Source organism: Hemibagrus wyckioides, linkage group LG23 (assembly GCF_019097595.1).
Source record: "Hemibagrus wyckioides isolate EC202008001 linkage group LG23, SWU_Hwy_1.0, whole genome shotgun sequence".
In the NCBI taxonomy this organism is placed as follows: Eukaryota; Metazoa; Chordata; class Actinopteri; order Siluriformes; family Bagridae; genus Hemibagrus; species Hemibagrus wyckioides.
This window is the reverse complement of record NC_080732.1, coordinates 442,297-465,269: the sequence shown is the minus strand read 5'-3', so window position 1 is coordinate 465,269 and position 22,973 is coordinate 442,297. Positions and strand designations below refer to the sequence as shown.

General features: G+C 43.2%; 3 protein-coding genes and 1 long non-coding RNA gene across 9 annotated transcripts; 2 read left to right on the top strand and 2 right to left on the bottom strand.

The window, feature by feature from the left end:
- Window positions 1-61: 61 nt before the first annotated feature.
- lrrc34 (leucine rich repeat containing 34) lies at window positions 62-5,600 on the top strand. 2 transcript variants are annotated; one of them, XM_058377101.1, is made up of 10 exons: window positions 62-745; window positions 829-941; window positions 1,198-1,262; window positions 1,357-1,440; window positions 2,125-2,253; window positions 2,555-2,650; window positions 4,033-4,187; window positions 4,617-4,772; window positions 4,854-4,980; window positions 5,382-5,600. In XM_058377101.1, exons 1-10 carry the CDS (start codon window positions 474-476, stop codon window positions 5,598-5,600), a joined length of 1,416 nt encoding a protein of 471 aa, XP_058233084.1. In that variant the 5' UTR covers window positions 62-473. The 2 variants fall into 2 exon arrangements, with proteins under 2 accessions (XP_058233084.1, XP_058233083.1); XM_058377100.1 differs by having other exon boundaries at window positions 4,617-4,980.
- Window positions 5,601-6,157: 557 nt separating this feature from the next.
- Window positions 6,158-11,158, bottom strand: lrrc31 (leucine rich repeat containing 31). 3 transcript variants are annotated; one of them, XM_058377099.1, is made up of 11 exons: window positions 11,064-11,158; window positions 10,749-10,785; window positions 10,256-10,474; window positions 10,010-10,153; window positions 9,760-9,927; window positions 8,931-9,101; window positions 8,684-8,851; window positions 8,033-8,200; window positions 7,524-7,688; window positions 7,216-7,383; window positions 6,158-6,501 (listed from the first exon to the last, which is right to left on the bottom strand). In XM_058377099.1, the coding sequence occupies exons 2-11, from the start codon at window positions 10,756-10,758 to the stop codon at window positions 6,158-6,160; spliced, it is 1,725 nt and encodes a 574-aa protein (XP_058233082.1). In that variant the 5' UTR covers window positions 10,759-10,785; window positions 11,064-11,158. The 3 variants fall into 3 exon arrangements, with proteins under 3 accessions (XP_058233082.1, XP_058233080.1, XP_058233081.1); XM_058377097.1 differs by lacking the exon at window positions 11,064-11,158 and having other exon boundaries at window positions 10,256-10,401; window positions 10,749-11,052; XM_058377098.1 differs by lacking the exon at window positions 11,064-11,158 and having other exon boundaries at window positions 10,256-10,492; window positions 10,749-10,869.
- On the top strand, window positions 8,086-11,840 carry LOC131344653 (uncharacterized). The gene is made up of 3 exons (XR_009203351.1): window positions 8,086-8,221; window positions 10,706-10,737; window positions 11,066-11,840. It is a non-coding gene; the product is annotated as an uncharacterized LOC131344653 (long non-coding RNA).
- A 1,117-nt stretch (window positions 11,841-12,957) lies between these two features.
- skilb (SKI-like proto-oncogene b) lies at window positions 12,958-21,963 on the bottom strand. 3 transcript variants are annotated; one of them, XM_058377093.1, is made up of 8 exons: window positions 21,712-21,959; window positions 18,705-19,978; window positions 15,790-15,867; window positions 15,594-15,691; window positions 14,999-15,159; window positions 14,702-14,904; window positions 14,122-14,307; window positions 12,958-13,577 (listed from the first exon to the last, which is right to left on the bottom strand). In XM_058377093.1, exons 2-8 carry the CDS (start codon window positions 19,833-19,835, stop codon window positions 13,368-13,370), a joined length of 2,067 nt encoding a protein of 688 aa, XP_058233076.1. In that variant the 5' UTR covers window positions 19,836-19,978; window positions 21,712-21,959; the 3' UTR covers window positions 12,958-13,367. The 3 variants fall into 3 exon arrangements, with proteins under 3 accessions (XP_058233076.1, XP_058233077.1, XP_058233079.1); XM_058377094.1 differs by having other exon boundaries at window positions 15,020-15,159; XM_058377096.1 differs by lacking the exon at window positions 15,790-15,867 and having other exon boundaries at window positions 21,712-21,963.
- Between the last annotated feature and the right edge of the window lie 1,010 nt (window positions 21,964-22,973).

Genomic DNA, 22,973 nt, shown 5'->3' with positions numbered 1-22,973 from the left:
AAAATTCATTTTTACACAAAGAGATTAAGAGAAATTACTGCTCCATTTCTGACATTGGTCAGTACCTCAACCTCCATCATGCAGTACTGGTCTGTACCAAAGCTATGCTATGCTAATGAGCCTCCAAGCAATCAATAAATATTCTGTTGTGGTCATTACACACCACAGTTGTTCAGTTTAAAGGTTTTGTTAAATAATTGTAGTTAATATAATGCAGGGTAACCTTTAACCATGTTCAATGAGGTGAAATTAGTTAAAATCTGAGAAGAATTAGGGGAAAACTCCATCCTGAAAAGATGCTAAGTGCTAACCAAGAGGATGATTCCCGCCCACATGCTCATTCCCTCAGAATTCCCGACACCTCTGCGGGAAATGTTTGGAGAGTTAATTCATGATTGGTAAAAGAGTAAAAGCGAGACAGTAAACAGATTTTGGAGTTGTCTGTTTTTGTTTGTTAGTTTAGTTTATGCTTAATGCTTAATCTCTATCACTTTGTCGGAGGTGTAAACGTTTTAAACGTGAGAAACAACTTCGGGAGGGCGTCGTTTGTGGAGCTCGCGCGAGGCAGTCCTGTTGCTATGGGAACACACAACAACCAAAGTGGCGCGTTTTACCTCAGTGACTTCCGTGGCGTCATTAGCATGGAGAGTCTAAATGAACTTTATTCGTCAATCTGCTCAGATCTTCAACTGTCTCCGAATAAATACATTTCTCAAGAGCTGAAAGACACGGAGAAGTGCATCAGGTTTGTTCATCACACTCGGTTTTCTCTCGTTATAACGGATGATATGAAAGTAGGATGATAATCTGACAGCTTTTCCCCCTCAGAGATGTGTCTCTCGGACTGAGGGGCAACAACCGAGTGGAGGAAACCAGCAGGTTAACGGATGAAGATGTTAAAGCCTTGTCTAAAACACTCCGGAATCATCTACACCTCAGAGGTGAGTCTCAGTTCAACACTCAGTACAATCATCTTAAAGTTATTTACAGACATTGTGACGTAACATTTTCATTGACCGTTTAACTGAAGGTATTTGTTTATGTTCTATTTCATTTACATTTAGGTTGTACTCGATCTTTTGTTTAATGTTTTATTCTTGGTCATTCGGTTGCAGCAATTTAAGCTACCACACACCACATAAATAAAGATGATGACTGGTAGTTTCTTCAGTGTAACTGATTTTTCCTGCTGTTCAGCTTTAGACCTGAGCTACAACAGGATCTCGGATGAAGGAGCAGCTCATCTTGCAGATCTGATCCAGGTATTTTACATATCTAAACAAAATATCCCCCCACCCACCCAAAAAAAAAAAAAATTCAGTTTAAAGCATTGAGATCTGATCTGAACTCTTTCAGGAGAACGTGGCTCTGCAGGAGATCGATCTGATGTGCAACCACATTGAAGCTGAAGGTGCAGAGAGAATTGCCAAAAGTTTGCATGTAAGATCTTTCTAGTTCATGTTAAAGGATCTGTTGTTAAGGGTTGTATTGTCCCTGCTGAGTGACAGGGTGTGTGATGGACAGGTTACTGAAACCAGCACGGTTACAGGTTTATTATTGTCCACTGTAACATACCCGTTTGCCAAATATTAACATTATTGTATTTAGTAAAGTACAACACATTCATCTATTTATAGTTACAGTAATATTGTGGAACATCAGTGAAAGCAGTTCCTGTTCACACTTACAGTGAAGATGATAAGACTAAAATATCCAGATCACATAAAGGAGAAACCGTCAGCTCCTCTGTAGTGAGGATGTAAGTGAAAGTTACAGCTTTACCTCTGACTGTTCCACAGCACTGACACTGGAGACTCCTTCCACACATTACATAACCACCTCCATTCAGAAACTTTCACCATATCAACAATTTGCACACGTGGAGCTGGACGAGTCTCTGTGAATGAGTGTTGCTATAGAAACCATAAGATTTGGAGTGCATTAGTATAAACCTGTCCTACTGTCAGATCTCACCAATCACAGACCAGTATTCTACACAGCTGTGGGAAAGGACTGAGATAGGAATGAGAATTTGGGAAGATTATATCATCGTGTATCGAAACTCTGCCTTTGGTTTTGGTGCTTTATGGAGGTTTGATTAATTGACTGATGTGTTCGTTACAGCACAACATAACCCTGAAGAGATTGAGAATGACGGGAAATAAGATGGGGAACAAAGGTGCCATGCACTTCGCCAGCATGCTGCAAATCAACAGCACTTTAGAAGAGCTGGATATGTCAGACTGTGACCTGGTAATGTGGAGAAACCTGGCTCTGTAATGTCTGGAATTAATATTCAGGCAGTCAGAAATGTGAGAGATGCCAGATATAATGTTGTATAAATATACTGTGTATTCATACATCTTGTAAAGAGAAAACATTTTAAATACTACTGTAGAATCTTCGACATGCCTAGGCTGTGAGTAGAGCTGAGGATTTTATAAAACAAACATAACAGGAGGCTTATAAAAATATAAGGCTCCGGTTACACTTGAGATGTTTAACCCTTTACTCATTACATGCATTTTTGTTTATATTTTATTTGACACTACAGGACACTCAGAGTCTGATCACATTTGCAATCGTTCTTACCAACAACAGAAGCCTCGTCTCAGTCAACGTCAGTCGTCCCCTCCTCTTCAGTCTGCAGGTAACACCCTGGGTGTGGTCTTGAGTCACATGGCTTAGACACCAGGTCAGAAATTTAAATAGTTTCAGACTGAACTTGAACTTTAGCCTCTATGATTGAAGTATTATGAGTCAAAGTGAATTCTCAGCATGACGGATACGAATACATTTTTGAGCACATTGTTAAGGCTAAAGATTAAAATGCATTAAAGTGTAAATATTTATATATTACTGCATATTTTAGTAACAGATGTTAGCAGCAGAACTGAGTTATAACCTCTTAGCAAAGACGGTTCTTATGACTTGAGACTAAAGAGGTTAATACAGTGGTACCTCGGTCCTCGACCACCCGTGTTCGAATTTTTGGTATTCAATTCGAATTTTCAAGTCAGTTTGACCTCGGTGTACGACTCGACCGTCAGGAATACCGGTTCTTGTTTCATACAGGATTGCAACAAATATCGAATAACGAATTTTCATTTAAGGGGGGCTCAGCCCCCAATGAGGTTATAATAGTAAAAGGTTTGATTAACAGGGTAGGATGGTAAACTTATTATAGCATCCCTCTGTATTGCATAGATGTGTATAACATTTGAGTACTGAACAAGACAAATACGAGTCACTGATTCCTGATCTCACACACACACACACACACACACACACTTGTCCTCTGATCCTCGCTCTGCGACGCCGCGGTCTGTGGATTGAAGAACGCGCTGAAAGACGGGGAGGAGCCAAAGTCTGCCGCCGTTTTCATATGAAGTTTAAAGGGGACTGAGGAGATCACCAATTTGTGTAGAGTTTATGGAGAATCACAGAATTTTTAGGGGGGGCTGAATAGAAATGTTAAAGCCCCCCTAAAAATGGCCTAGCAACGCCCATGCCATACACGCTTTCCATGCAGCGTACCCTGGTGTAGACAACAGAGATAAAGCAGTTTACGCGGGTCATCTCTTCTGAAAGCATCATCTGTGAGTGCTTGTGTTAGAACCCCACACTATCTTTTGTGGTATAATTTCAGTAGCCATGTCTCCGCAAAAGGGGAAATCAGGCATCAGTGTTGCCGAGAGGAACGTTGTGAGATCAACCATCAAGTTGAAACAGATTAATTCGTTTTACATTATTTCCTATGGGGAAAAATAATTCGGCATTCAACAAGACTTTTGGAACGAATTAAGGTCGAACACAGAGGTACCACTGTATTGAGTATAAAATTTAAACACGTTATAAGTCACCACCAGGGGGCGCATTATGACCGTCACATATATATGCTACATTTAAAAAAAACTTGAAAGGCTTCAGAGAAAACGCAGATGTGAACACTTGGGTGTGTGGCGTGAACACAGCAGCTGATGTTTCTGTGTGTATGAGAGGATTAAGTGCAGTTTTTGGTGAATGTTACAGGAGGAGACTACAGTGCACACAGCTCGCATGCTAGAGGTCAATCACAGTTTGAAGGAACTTCACATGGGCAAACATGGCATGACAGACTGGGGACTTCAGAGACTGTGTGAGGCATTAATATCCAACCACAGCCTGTGTTACCTCGACTTGCGCTGGTATATACACACACACACACACACACACACACACACTATTTGTGCCTCTCAGCCACACCCATCTTCTCGTTCTAGTCATTCAGTTATGAATAAAGTTAAAGTGGTGTATATAAAATGTCATATACTAATAAACTGATAAAGCAATACCTGGATTGTTGATTTATCAGCTTGTAATAATAACGATCTCGTTATAGTTACCTGTTCATAAGGAACTGCGCTAAACCTCCAGATGATTATTAGTTTTATTTATTCAGTGTCATTCCACATTTTTTGCAGCTAAACAAAATTAGTATTCAGTGACGTTGCTCTTCTTCACTGAAGTCAGCAATGGTTGTTTGTGAGTTGTAAAGATGGAGACAGAGTCGAGGGGCGTGTCTATAACATGAACTGAAAAGTCCAGACCAAACTTGTGCATTTCTACTCGCACAGCAATAGGATAACGAGGGACGGTGCAAGACAGCTGGCTGGACTCCTGAAACAAAACAACACACTGAAGATTCTGGACCTGTCTTTCAATCGTATCGAGGATGACGGCGCAGTGTGTCTGAGTGACGCCATCATGCTTAAACACACCAAACTCACAGCGTCAGTGTCACTTCCTGTCTCCAGCTCTGACTTTTTTGTAATTACTGCATGCATTTTATTCACTTTGTCTTCCTCCATCAGTCTCTCCATCCAGAGCAACAACGTGTCCACCGTCGGCCTGCTTTCTCTCAGCAAAGCCGTCAACACTAATCCTCATCTGACACACATTTACATCTGGGGGAACAGACTGGAGGAGCCGGCGTGTGTGGTGAGATCATTACTGCAGCTCTTCTATACACACTGACACTTAAAAATCCTGTCATTTCATCACATGAGTAAGGATCATGTCAAGTCTTACACATTTCACCTTGTCTTAAAGTCTTAAAACTAAAAAAAGCAGTGGAACATCTCTACATCTTTAGATATTAGAGTTCATGAATATGTGTAAATATGCTAATTTGGACACATCACCCATCAGGTTAGTCTTCATTTACATCTTCATTTTCTCTTGATTTTTTTAAACACAGCCTAAATTTTTCAGCATCAGCACAATAACCTCTGTAACCTCTGTAAGATAAATAATAGAGTTAGATAGGAAATCTTTTGCATAGATGACATTTTTTGTGTGGATAACGAACACCGTGTTCATTCTTGTCCTCTCACACTCAGGCGTTCTCACAGCTCATGTCATCGGGCCGTCTGTCAGAACGGCACACGGACATGACGCCGTACACGGTGGACGGGCGTGTTCACCTGGCCGAAGTGTCCAACGGGTTACACGGGCATTATTACTGGACCCCGAGCTACGAGGACGGAGACGCTGCCAGTAACACCGCTCTGACTCTAAACACATCACTCCACAGCCTTACTGAGCTCAACAACCCGTAAATAAACACACCATATGTGTTAGTGTGAGGTTAAAGCATGTGACTCGCCTGCTGTGAGCTCATCACACTCAGTTAGTTAGTAAGTAATAAATGCTGTGTGTGGTGCAGGTACTGTAAAATCCTGACTGATGAAGTTACTCCAAAGAGCTGGTTATTTCAACAGTACATCCCTACATGTTTTATCGACTTCGAGTTGTTTTATCTATTTGAATATCAGCGTTGTCACTTATAGCAGCTATAAACAGAAGGGTTCAGTTCTACTTCTGACTGTTACAAAGCGCTGACACTAGACACTCCTTCCATACATGTTACATAAACATCACTGTACAGAAAAATCACCAGATCATATTTTTAATTGCGTTCATTTAAACTGATTTTATCTGACAGCGATTATGTAGTGCATCAACTATACACGTTGCTGTTGCTATAGAAACAATCATGGTTTAGAAAAAATGTGTTGATTTACAGTAGTGTAGATTTCACTGTAGTGACCAAGCCATAACAATCCGAGTCCACACTGCATTGGGACTGGAGTGTGAGGGCATCAGGGTAAAAATGTTAACCTGCAACGTTCTGCGTGTTCATGTTATCACTCTCCAGCACGGTGTTCCTCTTCTTCAGGCTCTTCTCCAGTTTGTGTCTCTCCTCGGAGCCGAGAGTCCAGCGCCGTATAGACACACGCCGGAGCGACGACAGCTGAGGAAGAGCGTCCATCATAGCCGAAATCCACACAGACGCAGACATGCAGGCGCCAGGACGCAGGCTGATGTCCAGCTCCTGCAGGTGTTTCAGCGCTCCTGCTTCTCTGAAGAGTGAGACCCAGCCAGCGTCTCCCACATGGCCGTTATACGAAATGTCTAAAAGCTTCAGATTCGACAAAGCTCCACGTTTACATGCTGATTCTGTAACACACACATGAAGATCAACAAACACTGAACATGCGTAGCACAAACTGCAAACCTATATAATCCTACAGAAAAGCTGGTGAAGAACGACTGTTTATAGCTGCTATAAAGTTTCACCAATGTTCCACACAATTAAAAATTTAACTAGAAATGATTGGGTCAAAAATTGTGATTGTTGGTGAACTGCTGTGGTGTAAGAGAAATAAAACACTCAGGGATGTGCTGTTAGAGGAAAATCATTTCCTTCAGGGTGAAACAGGGAACTCAATTCATTACTGTACTATAAAAGACACCCAGACATTATTTATTATTTAAGGTAGATGAGCAGATGTTAATGACCGCTTCTATTTTTAATGAGCTTTTGGAGTTCAATATTGAAGCTCCACTACAGGCTACTTCACATGTTCCACCTCACTGACCAGGAACGTTCCAGTTTTTAAACTGTAATCGATGGAAATTATTAAAAATAATGAAAATACTGTCAGAATGTTCACAAAATATCTGAATATCCTACATAGCTACGTATTGTGTCACACTGTCCAGCCTCCTACTTTTCACAGTGTTCTGCACACACCCAAAACACACACACACCCAACACACACACACAGAGCCATGGACTATCACATGCTGGTTACACAAAGCAGCCATTTTGAGTAGATTTTATGAAGCTGTATATTAACCCCGGTGTTAAACACACCCTAACACACGTACGTAAGTGCAGCAGGTCTTCAGTGTTCAGGTCACAGCTACTCAGCTTCAGTTCCTCCAGTTTACAGTCCACCTGGAGATGCTCCACAAACTGCTGCAGACTTCCACCAACACTTTTATTCCACGACACACTGAGACTCTGCAGCTGTGAGAGTGACGGCATGATGGCAGCTAACACACACACACGGTTATTGTTGCAGTTTTACCGTACGGTCAGTTTAAGGTCTAAACATTACAACACTGTAATATTTTGATTCTAACCTCAACACTCTTGTGTAGTGTAATAAAACTGAGCTGGACGATTCTCCTACCTAAAGCCGGACAGGCCTCAGGACTCAGACTGCAGCCGCTCAGGTGAAGTGTCTTCAGCTTGTAGAGGGGAAGGACAGGGAAGAGATACCGGAGCACGGTGCCAATACTTTTGTTACAAGACAGATCAAGTTCAGAGAGTTCACTGAGAGCAGGAATAACCTGGACTGAAAAATAAGACATAAGACTACTTAATACTGAGTTCTGGATTGTGACTGGACACCAGATGTTGATTTATTCTCTATAATAGCAGCTGGGACAGTAGAGCTGCTAAACATCACAGGTTTACATTAATCTCTCGTAAGGAAACGTTTACTGAACATACAGGGAAGGAGTCTCCAGTGTCGGCGCCATAAACAGTTCTTTAACTAATAAAATATTGTAATTGCTAAAAAAAACTGCTGTGGTATAAGAGGAATAAAACTCTGAGGAGTTCCTCTGCTTCATCACATCATGTTACACAGTGTTTATTACTCTGTGCTGAGTATACAAACTCGCCCTGTTTTCTCACCCAGCGTCCGAGCGTCCTCCTCCGTCAGACAGCACATGTGCAGGTCCAAACATCTCAGATGTGTGAGGAAAGACAAACTGGACGCCATGGTGCCGAATCCACCTCCACACTCTTTATTACACGAGACGTCCAGGTGCTCCAAACCCACCAGGAACTTCATCTTCTCTCCTGTTGTGATGAACAGAGCTGGTCAGTTACCACATACACTACAACTGATAAAGGAAATGTAAAACAATTATAATTCTAAATATAATTTAGGTTTTTAAAAAAACCTAATAAAACAAGAAAGAAATTTAAATACAACATCTGCAGCGAATGCAGGGGTCCAAGCACTTGTTGCTCCACCAGCACCTCACTGCGGTCAGTCAGACTGCTCTGGGGGTTTTTTTTTGGCTTGTTTACTTACATGCTGTTTTAAACTGAGTGAAATCGAACAAGACATTTACCTCCTGAGGGACAGAGAAGCTTTGATCTTGTTCAGAAAAACAATTGTTAACATGTTAATGAAATGAAACCCTTTTCTAGTTTTTGGTGGTGATAAAGTTTTAGGTGGTTCAACAGACTGCAAAGTAGTGCTTGGACCCGCGTCATCGTCTCGTACGGCTGTAAACGTTTCCTGGTTCCAGAAATTCAGAACAAACCCAGACCTACCGAGGATAGAGAGGCTTTCCTGATTCAGTCCACACCTGCTCATCTTCAGAGTCTTCAGCTGTGGAGTGGAGCTCAGAGAAGAGCCGATGTTCTCCAAGGCACTCACCAGCAGCTTGTTATTAGACAAATCCAAAACCTCCAGACACGGCAAGAGTAAAAGCGCCTCAGCTGAAAAATATCAAACATGGGTAAAGGTCATGCAGCTGGAGGTCCGGCGCCGTGGTGGAGGACCGGGGCAGGTTCTCACCCAGTGCCACACTGTCCGTCTCTGAAAGCTGGCAGTCGAGCAGATGAAGCTCCCTCAGAGAGCCGGTAAAGTGGAGGTGTTCGGCGAGTAGATGAAGATTTCCTCCTCCGATCCCAGCGTTCCAGGACAAATCCAACATTTCCAACAAAGGAACACGATCCAGAGTCTCTCCTGAAAAATTTCTCATAAATGTGACGTGTAGCAACAACCAATCATTTAAGTCTCCAATATTTTCCAAACGTTCCTAAATCCCACATTCCCATCCTGTCTGAGATTCTTATACATGTGAAAACGTAGCAGTTCCTCATCTGTCATGACAATCATTATTCTTTTATGTAAAGTTGTGTGTAATTTTTTATATCCAACTCGAGCTAAAAATTCCCTCCAGGTTTACAAAAGTTTAGCTGATTTTCCTTCAGCTCATATGCATAAGCTGATAAACACCAATCAGATTTAAACTACTGGACATCCTCGTGGACAAGCTTGTGTACATTTAGCCACACCCACAGAAAAAGAAAGAAATGGTGACTAGAAGGTGAAAGAGCGCCTCCTAAGGGCAGCTCAGGTACTGCAGCACAACTTCTGTGTTTTATAGGGTGCCATTACTTTTGTCCTAACTGAAATTACAGTGGTTTTCTTTTGGGTCATCGATATACGGCTCATGACTTTTTACAGAAATTTTACACAAACTTGCAGGATATATTCATCTTTCCCAGCTGGATTTTCATGACCAGCGTGTTTCCTGTGTAAAGTCTCCTCTGAACATTTCCAGAGAAACTCTTTTGGAGGCAGAAGCCTGATCAGATGCCGCTCTCAGAGCTTTTCTCACCCAGATCTCGGAGGTCTTCGGCCACGAGCCTGCAGCCGCTCAGTTTCAGAACCTTCAGCTTGCTGACGTGCTGCATGTGGACGGTCAGAGCTTTCAGAGAAGAACCGAGCAGATCGTTCCAGGAGAGATCCAGGACCTCCAGCTGGGTGAGGAACGGCAGCAGGGTTCCTGTTGGAGGAACGAACCTTTCAGTGATGGCATGAGGAAGAGACGGGAAACAGCAGTGTGGAGGCTCAGTCTGATCACTCACCCAGCTCCACCACGTCTGTGGCGGTCAGGTCGCAGTGGCTCAGACCGAGGCTCTGGCTGTCTGGAGTTTTGCCGAGCTTCTGGACGAACCGCGTGACGCGACCCCATCCCACCACGGAGGAGATCTCGGCATCATCGCCGCTCTCTGAGGATAAAGATTATTAAATAGATTTTAAAATCAGAGACACGTTCATCTCGACTCCACTGACTGCACTCATGTTATCTACATAAACCCTGATGTTTTTACCGGCCCCGGGTTTCACGCCGTCCTTCTCCTTGCCGCTCTCCGTCTCTCTGACCTCGGGAATCCCTGCACTCTTCCTGTCACTGCTCTCAGACGGACGGAACAGACGACCCACGGACGCCTTCTTCCTCTCGGTGAAGGAGGATTTCCTGCGGAACGGATTGATGATCAGATCCAGCGGAGATCTTCTGTGAGATGTCTCGCGTCCTTTCTGCTGCTCAGCTGAGACACAAACACTTCCTGCTAACGAGCTTCTTTTTAATGACTACAGACAAGATGCAGTGCAAATTCTTACCATTCTTTTTTCTTACAGGACATTTCTTTTTTCCTTTCTTTTTGCAATAAAGGTTTTTTTGTACATTAAATACTTTTCTGTTTTTACAGTAAATGTTTTTTTTTTCTTTTGCTGCTTTGTTTTTGTTTGTTTTTACAGTAAACACTTATCTGTTTCAGTGACCATCAGACTGAAGAGAGAATTTTAAAAGGTAAAGTTTACCTGAGTCCATGATCTGTGAAAGTCCTCTGTGATAAAACTGTGAAAAAGTAAAGATTAGAACTAAGTATTACAAACACATCATTTATACAGTTTAATGTGCTAAAATAAGACTTTGCCCCAAATACAATCCGACTTTTACCGCAAACCGACTTGAACATTTATCTTTTAATCTTTTAATCTAATCTCTGAACCGGATATCCGTGAGCACTGGCGCGTGACCTGTGCGCTGTATTACAGATAAAAGCATTATTTTTGTGTGAACTCACAGTACAGTGTGTGTGTGTGTGTGTGTGTGTGTGTGTGTGTGTAATGTACAGCGCGCTGAGGAGCAGATGATCAGATGATCAGAGTGCTGGAGCTTCTGCTGCTTCCGGAAGTGAGAGAGAGAGAGAGAGAGAGAGAGAGAGAGAGCGAGAGAGAGAGAGAGAGAGAGAGCGAGGGGAAAACTCACGGGGTCACGTGATCACAACACCACACGCGCGTCACGCGCTCAGGTGAACATCTTTACAACAATACACTTTTCCTCGGGGATTTTCTACAAACTGTATACATCGGATATTACACTAAAACTCATTCTGTAACACATTTATGCATTAATGATAATGATTAATAATTAGTGCTTATTAAGAAACACTTTGATGACTAAAAAAGTTTCTATATAAATCCCTGTGTATGATTAAATACCTTTTTTCTGCAAAATGCACGTGAGGTTGTGGAGTCTTTTACACTTCACTGCTGTGTTTTTTTTTTAAACTGCGTTCATTAATTTTTTTTATAAATATTTATTTCTAAACACGTCTTTGCGGGTGCCATTACTTTTGCACAATATTATGTATAAAAAAATAAACCAGTAAATAAACAGAGAGCTAAACGGTGAAGAATAAATACAGTAAATTCTCATTTATTAAATAAACAAAGGACACAATTAAAACAAAAATGCTCTGTATTTTTTTTATTTAATTATATTTTATTGTGTATAATGTTTTATATTTTTTATAGGTTAATAAATAATCTAAAATATACACTACTGTATAACAAAGCGGTGTAGAAAACATACAGAAGGTTAGAGGTGTAGATTATTAATGCTCTGGAATAATAAATCACTTAGAGTTGTTGTTTTTTTTTATTGTTAATCTCCAGGATAAATTATAATCTAATGGATTCTCGTGTGTGAGAGTGACACAAAGAAAAACATCCGCACACATGACAGTAAAGAAATGAAAAAAAGAGAGAAGAAATGAAGAAATACTCTGCAGGGAAAGAAATCTCTTTATATTCCACATGCACCAGTCAGCGTGAGGCCACGTGAAAAAGCCCGTAACACTTCGCTTGTAAAGCAGCATAGAAACAGCACAGAGGTAATTTCAGAGCTCCATCATCAGTCCACACACTGCATGAACACACACAGATACACACACAGCTTATACACCTTTCATCTGAGGTAGGAACAACGTCATCAGCTCAGTCATTAAGTCTTTCTCTTCCGGGAATTCACCATTCCGTCTGATTGTCGTGTCGAGTCGCGGGTCCGAGAGCAGAAGGACGTCCGCCCCGCCCCTCGCTCTCGCCGCCCCGCCTCTTTATTCAGATATTTATCTCTGTAGATTAAACCCTGTTCATCTAAACTGATAACACACAGGCATTAATATCGCTTCCTGTCATCTGACAATAATAAAGAACCATTTTTTATATCTTTAATGTTTTCAACTTCAGAAATTTGTTAAAAATATCAAAACAGAAAGTTATAGAGAGCGAGAGAGAGAGTGAGAGAGAGAGTGAGAGAGAGAGAGAGAGAGAGAGAGAGATAGAACCATTTTACAAAACATTTCTATACAGAATTATTGTTAAAATCGTATAGGATGGTGTAAACTCAGTGAATATAATCCAGATATATTTCAGCACACATGCATACATACGATATCTTACATTCAGACTGTGCATCCATGGCTTACAGGAGGAGGTGCAATGATAAAAATGTAAAAGTTGATGTAAAGAGAAGGAGCTAGCGCTCGGGACGTGGGCTCGGGATGTGGGCTCGGGATGTGGAATGTCAGACTGGAGTTAAATTCCCAGGAAAATTTTAAATGTGAAAAATGGCACAAAAGATCTGATAACATGATGAAATTAAACGTTAGCGTACCTATACCTATAAGCATGTCATTTTTTTTTCTTAATAAAGGTTTGCTCACAATAACATCTAGCAATAAAACAATGTAATAAATACTTTATTTTAATAAACATTAGCACGTTACAACTTTTTAAAAAAATGAAATCTTTTTTTTTCTAACAGTAGTCAGCGCACGGGATAATCAACGCTGAGAATTAAACCGTGAGATTCACACACACATACACACACACACACATACACACACACACACACACACACACACACTCAGGGTTCATACACATGCATGAAAATTTGCATACTCAAAAAAAAGTGACATAAAAAAGCAGGTAATGCTCTTTATCACAAAAAGGAGATATATATATATATTTATATGTTTGTTTGTTTGGTTTTGTTTTCATTTGTCCAGATGAAATAATGAAGTGCGCAGATGAAAACGTAACATTGTCCGTGGGAAAAAACTAAAGGTTATATGAAATGAAGGAAAAGCGGAGTTACGGTGCAGGGGACATCAGAACATCGCCGGACGAGTTGGAGAGCGGGCTGTCCAGTGCAGACGGAGGAACCGACTCCTTCATCTGCTGTCTGAGCTCTGAGATGATCCTCTCCAGCTTCTCCCGAGCCTCTCGCTCACGCCTCAGCTCCTCCTGCAGCTCCTCGCGGTCCTCCTCAGCACGGTCCAGCCTCTGGCGCAGCTCCAACAACTACCACAAAGAAAGATGAAGTCAGAACACTTACTAATAATAATCTCCTGGTAATGAGAGAAATACACCAGCAGGGGGCATCAGTGTGCGTGTCAGGGGCAGGAGTGTGGGGGGGAAGGTAGCTGTGGGTGGGGGAACGGGGGTAGTAATGTTCCTTGGGTGCTGCTGAAGGCTTTAATTTTGGAATTAAAGGTTTTTAAAGGGTTTATACGTGAAAATTATCCTGTATGTGAAACATCATCATCATAAAGCTACTTTTAAAATAATGGCGTCTGTGTTTGTCCAGTTTGCCTTAAACCAGACTCAGCTGCTGCGCTCTGGACTGTGATTGGTCAGAAGGTATTGATTTTTTCTCTGGAACAGCAGCTCTTTATATTAATGCTTGTTTTAATAGGTTACCGTTTCTATAGCAACAGCTCATATTCACAGAGCGAGGTATCTTCAGCTCCTTTTTTTTTTTTTACAGCTCCGTTTTTTTTATTAATCTGTTCAGGATGGTTAATTGGTTAAATGAGTAGCGTGTGGTCATGTGCTCATGTTCTACCTGTGCAGCGTAACGGTTCTCCTGCTGTTCTCGGCACCTACAGCTCTGCTGCTGCTGCTCCACACTGCACTGAAGCCTCTTCTGCTCCTCCTGCTCCACCTCCTTCTTCTGAGCATGCTCCGTCTGCAGCTGCGTCTGCACCTCCCCCAGCTCGTCTGCATCAGCCTTGCGCAGAGCCTGCAGCTCCTTATCCCCGAGGACCAGAAGCAGAGGAGAAGGTCAGGACAAACTTTGGTGCATTATGGCCGAGAGGAGGTGTGTGTTAGCATGGTAGTGACACACACACACACACACACACACACACACACACACACACACACGATGCAGTGCAGATTTAACCCCTTATTTGCTGTTTATTTAATTACAGATTAAAAAAATATTTATATTTAACGACAACCCATTCCCACCCATTCTTTATCACCCAGGTGTGTGTGTGTTTATATTTTGTGTTGTCTATTTTAATACATATATTCTCTGGTATAATCTAATTTCTAATCTTCTGTGGAAAGAAATGGTATCAGCCCTAATTTTTATCCCCCTGTGGGACTCAAGACACGTGACACAGATGAAGAGTAAGAACCTTTTCAAGCTGCTGCTGCTTGCGTAGCGTGGACTGCAGCTTTTCCTGCTGAGCATTGTACATCTGAAGCACCTCCACCACCATGCTGTCCTTGTTCTCCTCCGAAGCCTTCTCACATGCCGGCGTTTCTATGGAAACCCTGGGCCGCTCGTCTGGATCGCTGCGCTGCGATTGGCTCACCAGGCGACTTGTTTTTTTGCCCCCTGTGGAATCAGAGCACAGCGGTGTTTGAAGAATAAGTCGTGTTGCTCACACGGTCATGACGCTTTGCTCTCAGACACCGAGGAGGGGTCATACCTGCGGATGCTTTACGCTCACCTTCCTCCGTTTCCTCAGGCGCCTTTCTCACAGGCTTAAGCGTCTCTGATCTCAGCGTGTCGTCATCTTTATCAGCAGCTCGTGCAGAGTCCAGGGCCGTGCCAGAGACGGTCAGCTTATCGTGCATGTAAAGATACCAGCTGGAAGAAGAACAGGGCGTATTAAACACCTCACACACACACACATACACACACGGGACAAACACGAGACTTCTCTACTTTTTTTATTTATAAACTATAATTTATTTACATTATAATATGACATATACTGTATGATAAAAAAAAAACTCAAGACCCCTCACACACACCCTGTACACTTTCAACCCAAACACACACCATGTGCAAGTGTGTACATGAATAAATTGAGTGGATGTGAGAGAAAGAGAGAGAGAGAGAGAGAGAGAGAGAGAGAAGATGAGAGTGTGTGAATGAGAAAAAAGAGAGAGAAAGAGACAGAGAGAGAGACAGTGTGTGAGAGTTTGAGTGAAACAGAGAAGGTGAGAGTGTGTGAATGAATGAGAGAGAGAGAGAGAGAGAGAGAGAGAGAATACAGACTGAATGTGTTGATAGTGTACCTTTGCCACATGAAGTCAAGGTGTCTGGGATCCTCCTTCAGGTTGGTGAGGACACACGGGTCAAACACATATGCTGGGAACGCTGCCCCCGCTGCCACCTGTGTGAGAAAGACAGACATAAAGGAGTGTGGGTGTGGCTTTGTGTGTGACAGGAAATGAAGTGAAAAGGTTGATTCCAAGAGACTGAGTGTTTTACCTTTCCCTCTGAACCATTCTCACACACTTTCTCTTTCCCAGAACACAGATTTAACCCCACCTCCACTCGGGCAGTCTCCTACAGGAGAGAGGGAGAGAGAGAGAGAGATTGTATATCAGTATGGATTAACACTTACTCACTTACTCTGTATGCTTCTTTATGGGCCACTGAGTTCCAGGAGGCCCTGCTGTCTCACTCTGTGTCTTGCTGTCTCACTCTGTGTCTTGCTGTCTCACTCTGTGTCTTGCTGTCTCACTCTGTGTCTTGCTCTCTCTCTCTGTCACTTTCTCTATCATTTTTCTCTCTGGACAACTGAAGTTCCAGGAGGCCCTGCTGTCTCACTCTCTGTCTCTCTCACTGTGTTGCCGTCTCTCTGTCTAGTTCTCTCTTTGTCTTACATTCCTTTTCTCCCTTACTGTCTCTCTCTCTCTCTCTCTCTCTCTCTCTCTCTCTATCTCTGTGTCTATTTTTGTCTATCTCTCTCTCGATCTCACTGTCTTTCTGTCTTCCGTTTATCTTTTTTTCTCTCTTCTTTTCTATCTCTGTCTCAATCTTGCTGTTTGTCTCACTCTTTTCTTGGTCTATTTTTGTCTCTCTTTTTCACCCTCTCATTTTCTCTTTTTTTCCTCTCTGTCTCTCTCTGTCTGTCTAGCTTCCTGGTGGTCCTGCTGTTTAACTTGAGACATGTCTTACACAATAATCATTTCTTTTTCCCACACAAATACACACACACACACACAGAGACGGATCCTAAAACGAAAAATTCCTCTGAATGAAAACAGCTGACGTTTTGCCCTTAAGATGTTTTTATCTGTCTGTCTGATCTCACAGATAATCAGATGATTATCATTCACAGACAAACAGGACCATTTACTTTTTATATCTCACAGCCGTAACAGGTCTGACATGAAGTCATGCATGAGAGCTCCAGACGACTCTGCATGAACCTGCCCGTGTCTGGCTCTGTGAGTGTGTGTGTGTGTGTGTGTGTGTGTGTGGGACGCATCACGTGGCCCTTGGCGGCATGCAGGCTCCAGACAACATCTGACGCAAGCAGTCCAGTCATTCAGCAAGCATTAAAAACCACGCCGGGGGTTTATCACTGACCTCAGACCTGCTCACGGGTCAGACGTTTATCAGGAACCCAAAGCCGACTCACACGGACGTTAATGAAAGATCTGTTTCTCGGTTTGGGTTATCTGATTTAACCCTGTCTAAAATGTCGAGACGGATAAAAAAGTAACAAATTTTTTTTTAAAATCCAGACGTCATCATTATTGCACCAACACTGAAGTCACGCTCGGATAATAAACCCGATAATTAACATCTAACAACTGATTCCTATTTAATTCATCCGTTATAAAAAGATCTACAAAAATCTGACTGGACATCTGGTCTGACTGGTTTGTTTCATTCTTAAAATGGCTTCCACAGAATTTCTTCATACCAGTCTTACTTCTTCAGCTGGTTCTGGAAGTTTATGATTGCAGAAATGTAAAAGTGCTGTAATGACCATTCTGACCATGGAGACTTCCTCAGTCCCTGCGAATGAGCTGTTACTACACAAACAAACTGGACACCTGCACTCCAGAAAACCAAACAACACTTTCTGACCAGTCACGGTCCAGCTGTGAACGTTTCTGAACATTTTTTAAAGCTTTTTTAAAAAATATTTACTGCCTTGTTGTGTCTAACAGGACAGAACCCGATTACAGTTGCGACAGCGTTATCTTTCAGAAACAGACAAACAGAGCCGATAGTGTTTCTTATCTATCACAACATTAATAACGCCTCAGACAGAAATAAGCCCGCTCGGCCGTTCCTTCTACGCCGCGGCAGCCGGCCAAGTCCAAAGGTCAGTGGTCTGCTCTTTATCGTTTGTTACACTGAGATTTAACTCTGAGATTTAAGTGCAACTGTAAGAAGAATCTGCTTCACTCGTCTCTCGGACGACTGCCGTGTCTTTTGTGTGTCTTTCGTCTGTTATGTCTGTAACACGTGTTATGTCTGTCTCACAGAGTCTGTCTACTTTCATTACAGCGCTGTGTCTTCGCAGAGCCGAGGCTGCTTTTCCCAGAACTCCAGTCGCCTGACAGTGTTGTTTAGTCTCCGGATAAGTGTTATATAATGAGTCTGGAATCGACTGGGAGTTTTGAAAGCTGATTGGCTGTGAAGGAGGCCGGGGCTGGGGGTCTGTGTTTCTATTGGCTGGAAGTGAGGCTGAATGCAGGGGCCGTGGTGGGGAAAGCAGCAGGCTGGAGACATATGTGACCATCCTCGTCTCTCTCTCTCTCTCTCACTCTGTATGTGTCTCCAGCTCTTTCCTCTTTTTTTCACTGTCTCTTTTTCCACTCTCTCTCTCTCTCTCTCTCTCTCTCGCCCACTCCCCTCCTACTCGCGCTCTGTTTCTCTGCCCTGTTGCCGTGGTTCCTGCTGTTTGTGCAGACTCGTTGAGGAAAGCCAGGCGACCCTGACCGAACCGTCAGTGTCCTACAGCTTCCTCCGGAGAGGGGAAACGCCTGCTCGAGCCCACAGCTCTCCTAACACCACTCCAGCTCACTGTTTACTTCAGTGTTGAAATATTTACAGCTTACCACAGGGACATGTTGTCCTCCGAAACATCTCCATCATGCATCAGCTCGAAAACATGATTATTACTATCTATCTACATATATACAGAGTTTTGTATACATATACATACATACGTTCTTCTCTTAAAACCTTACAGAGCTAGCACTTCATACTAATGACTGAATATTAAGCTAAACAGTTATGGATGTAATGTTTATTTTCAGTAAGCATTGTTGTTAATAATCTCACATAGGTCCTTATTTTTATTACTATAAATTATTTTCACTGTAGTTACTGAAAACAAAGCTGAAACATTTACTGAATAAACATGTTGTGACTCTTACCAAATGTGACGTCTTCGTGTCCAGACGAATCCCACTGAACTTCAGTTTCATGGTCTCCAGGACCTGCTCCAGTTTCCCCTCATCTGCCGTGCCTTGGTACCGTCGGCCCAGTTGGAGGTAACATGCCCATTTGGCGGAGTCGAAGCCCCAGTGACACGTCCGCTTGTCTGGCTGCCGGTGCGAGTGCATTACGAAGCGTTCGGGACAAAAAAGGCGCCGGCACTGCGAGCATCTGATGCATTGAGCACCCGGAGTGGCGTAGAGGCGAGGAACGAACAGGCCTTGGCACTTGCCCAGACACTGATGCTCCACCCAGAACCCTCCGGCTTCCTCGGCCTCTCGCTCCTCTTCTTCGGCGAGCCGGTGGTCCTTATGCGGGCCGGCGGGGACGTTGTCCCCTGGGTGAAGCAAAGTGTTGCAGAGCCGCTGGGCGTCAGTGAGCGTGATGAGGCCGCAGGACGGCGCGCCAGCAGGAAGGACGCCCAGCACCTTAAGGACGTGCAGCTGGGAAGCGTTGCAGCGTGAGCAGTAGACGTAGAGCTGATCGCAAACAGAGTTGATCTGCTGCAGGGAGAAGTCTCGCAGCACCGTGTTGAGCACCTGAGGCAAGCAGAGGCGCAGTTCACCACCCACTGAGAAGCAGGAAATGGATTCGCCCTCCAGCGTGCACAACACAAGCTCTGTGGAGCTGTCGGGAGGCACCAGTAAGGGCCCAACTGCCACGTTGGCCTGGCTGTGAGACGGAGCCACCTTCTCCTGGCTGTACTGACCAGAAAAAGCAGCAGGGCCTCCTAAAGAACACTGGCTGCTCAGAGTAAACTGGGCCAGAGTGTGTCTCAAAGCCGGGCTTAGGTCCAGAGCGCCATCTCGTCCGTCCTGTCCCTTCGAGACGTGCTGATAGTTAAAAAACTCAGAGTCCTTCTCTACGTGTTCGGTCTTTATAACAGGAGTCCTTGACGATGATAACGACAACTCTGAGGCCTTTTTGCATGACAAATTAAGAGCCGCCATGACGCGCTTCTTTATGGGCGCTGCTTCTATCTGCCTCTCTCGCATTAGCCTCTTCACCGGGACTCTGAGCAGAGCCTGATCCTTCTCAGGGTGAGGACGGTTGTTCTGCACCATGGCCATCTTGCCAGGACTGTGATTGTGATAACGAGTGATCTTCAGTAACTCCAGGTGAACTAACAGCTACTCAGAGGTGTTTTTATCACAGACGTGTTAAAGAACCATTGTGTAGTAACTGGTGCTCAACTTCACGGCTTCTTGGAAAACTGTAAATAAATGAGGAACAGCGTGTAAATCAAACTTATCTACTCCAATAAAAATAGATTTTCTAGGACCTGTGTTGTTTTGCTCATATTTCCCAATAAACGCCATGTAACAGGGTGCTAATACTTATGTAACTACAACACCGCCCCACCCGTGATGTTACCTGTACCTACATCACAGCAGAGTTCCCGGAAGTGCTGCTGAATAAAACCCTCACTAGTGCAGTGACTGCAGAATTTCTCCAACACGTGACCTATGACCTTTACCCTGACACTGCACAGACAGACCCCCACCCCCAACCTTCTGATTGGTCAGGAGGTGTTGATTAATTATCTATAACAGCTTATATAATACATCCTAGCAGATTTGATAGAAAAATAAAAGGAAAGTGCAAAATACACAGATTTCTGTCTTTATAGTGATGCACAAAAGCCTGCTGTTATTGTTTAAATAGAACACGTTAGTCACAAACTCCATCATTCCAAATAAAACAAAAAATAAACCTCAACATGTCATGGCCTGTTTTCATTCCTTTACATTTAGATAAATGTGAGTGAAGATTAAAGTCTATCTGATGTCTGGATGAAATGATACTAAAATGAAAGTGATGGAATCTGAAAAGTGTGTGTGTGTGTGTGTGTGTGTGTGTGTAGATCCTGCCCCTCCACCACCCACAACTCTTCCTCCATGGCTGCTTTATTATATTCCTGTAGAACCTGGACCTATCTCTCTCTCTCTCTCTCTCTCTCTCTATATATATATATATATGCAATGTATTTGGAATAAAAGATCATTATACATGAGTATTTCTAAACTAAGAAGACATTTTAAAAGGATTAAGCCCAGCAGAAGAACGGAAGTCGCTTTAACGCCCTGAAGACCTGATTTCGAGCGAGGCCGACCCATTAGTTTCGGGGGGAAACAAGGGGGTGAACACGGAAACACGCCGCCAAGTCGTGTCAGTAATCTAGGACCATAAAGGTCAGCATGTCTTCTTTCGACATTTCTCACGTGTCTGTTTCCCTACAAACGTTTTAAAATGAGTCACACAGAGAAACGTAGCTGGAAGTGACAGACACGCCACCCCCGTCCTCCTCCGCCGAGTGGATCTTACTCACTCCCTCTCACAGTCAGTCAGTAAAGCCGCTCGCTCGCGCCCCCTCCCCCTTTCCCGCGAACGAACCCCCCCCCCCTCCTCGCGCTGTGCTGTTCTGTGGTAATGACATTCAGCAGTGAGGCGCGCGCGCTGCGGGACTCCCCCCCGTTTCTGCATTTCACAACAAATCAGGAAAACACCGTCGACTACAATCTTTTGTGGGAAAAAAACACAATCCTGGTTCGATAATACAAATAAATCTATCGATTGGTATTTCGTATATGAACGAAGGCTCGTTTTTTCCCCTTTCTACTCGGTTACTGCAGCTATTAAAACATGACTTGCTGAGGGCAGATAGCGTAATGGCTCCATTAGCGACTCCATTAGCTGTAAATTCTCCACACAAAACCATCTTCCATCTTACACCACCGTTTATACACCTTAGTTTTACAAATCAGACGCTTTAAAATCAAACGGCATTATTCTCTGCCACTGACGTTCGACATTCCCCGTTAAAAATCCCACAGTAAATGCACAGAACGGCTGAATCTTTACACAGTGTTGACAAATAAGCTTTACATTACAATCGTTACCTTTATCGTGTGAGGAAAAGCCTCAAGACTTTAAATTGTATCTTACCTTCCGTTCAAACGGAGCCTGAAAGCCTCTGGACCCAGTCCGAGTTTTAATCTGGACCACAGTTCTTCATCTGTGAGTGAAAAATACTCTCTGATTAAACGGATTTAGTCACGAAAAATATCACAGATCTCAGGGTGTTTACTGTGCGACGCAGTCTCTCTCTCTCTCTCTCTCTCTCTCTCTCTGCTAATTACCGAGCCTCGAGCTTCATGGTGATAGACCGGTGACGTCACTCACACAACCCGACTGCATACGTCACCGGCGACGACAGCGCGCGCTTCCCCCCGACGCGAGACTAGACTAGGATTTTTTTCTTCTTTTTTTCCTTTCCTTTTTTTTAGCTCCCCTTGATTTTCTTTTCCTCCTCTTCTCCTCTCCGCTTCATAATACTGAATAATATCTATTTACTCAGTTTACATCTGAAATCGAAACCTTTATTAAACATTAATGTTGCATTTCTCTGTTTTTTAATTGCTTATTTTTCTAAACGCGTAGGCACCTCGCGCTCCACTTTCGGTCGCCATGTCAACCAACACTCCGAGTTAGAGAATGCGAAACATCCCCGGATGTACCTCCACCAACCCTCACACACACATCTCCCCGGTCAGTCTGCGAGGGTGGACAGAGGGAAGATACTGATCCTTTACAAGTCTGGCTTAAATAACATTCAAATAAAATAAAACCATGAATAAATAAAGTAGACAGTTGAAATGATGTAGATGACTCTTATGTTTTTACTCTCTGCACTTCTCACTTTATTATAACCAAGAAAAAAAATCAGACCTGTAATTAACATGTAATAACCACCATCTGAATCTGTATCTGTATTTATGTTGCATTTATGTATTTTGTTGCATTTGACCTAAATAGGAAGCTTCCTATTTCCTACAAGGGATTCCTACTTGAAAAGTCAGGAGGTTCTCCCCCACCTCAAGTTCATATCATCATGGAACAACATGAAATAAACTATCACTTCATTACAGTGGTCATCTTCACCTCAGGACAATCAACACAGACACATTAGTTTGTTAAACCTGGAGCACTGACCATCCAGCTCACTGTTTCAGGAACATAAATCTAATCTAATCACAGCTGACCGGATCTTAGCGAGCTAGCTAAACATGAAGAATGTTTTTCATGTGAGAGTTTTTTCAACTGTGGATGATTTCTCATTGCTGACCTCATCCCTGCGTGTCCACTTTCGCCAGGACACCACTGACCCTGGACAGCGAGGTGCAGTGTGTTTAGAGTTATTGCGTACG

What these genes read in the sequence shown, in the direction of transcription:
- lrrc34 (XM_058377100.1), top strand. Translation starts at nt 474, where the DNA reads ATGCTTAATCTCTATCACTTTGTCGGAGGTGTAAACGTTTTAAACGTG. An exon ending in CCCTCCTCTTCAGTCTGCAG is followed by an intron (nt 2,651 to 4,032) that starts GTAACACCCTGG and finishes TGAATGTTACAG; the next exon opens with GAGGAGACTACAGTGCACAC. An exon ending in TGGAGGAGCCGGCGTGTGTG is followed by an intron (nt 4,981 to 5,381) that starts GTGAGATCATTA and finishes TCTCACACTCAG; the next exon opens with GCGTTCTCACAGCTCATGTC.
- lrrc31 (XM_058377097.1), bottom strand. Translation starts at nt 10,906, where the DNA reads ATGTTCAAGTCGGTTTGCGGTAAAAGTCGGATTGTATTTGGGGCAAAG. An exon ending in CGAAGACCTCCGAGATCTGG is followed by an intron (nt 9,102 to 9,759) that starts GTGAGAAAAGCT and finishes GAAATTTTTCAG; the next exon opens with GAGAGACTCTGGATCGTGTT. An exon ending in GGAAAGCCTCTCTATCCTCG is followed by an intron (nt 8,201 to 8,683) that starts GTAGGTCTGGGT and finishes TCATCACAACAG; the next exon opens with GAGAGAAGATGAAGTTCCTG.
- skilb (XM_058377093.1), bottom strand. Translation starts at nt 19,835, where the DNA reads ATGGCCATGGTGCAGAACAACCGTCCTCACCCTGAGAAGGATCAGGCT. An exon ending in ACACGAAGACGTCACATTTG is followed by an intron (nt 15,868 to 18,704) that starts GTAAGAGTCACA and finishes TCTCTCCTGTAG; the next exon opens with GAGACTGCCCGAGTGGAGGT. An exon ending in CTTGACTTCATGTGGCAAAG is followed by an intron (nt 15,160 to 15,593) that starts GTACACTATCAA and finishes TTCTTCTTCCAG; the next exon opens with CTGGTATCTTTACATGCACG.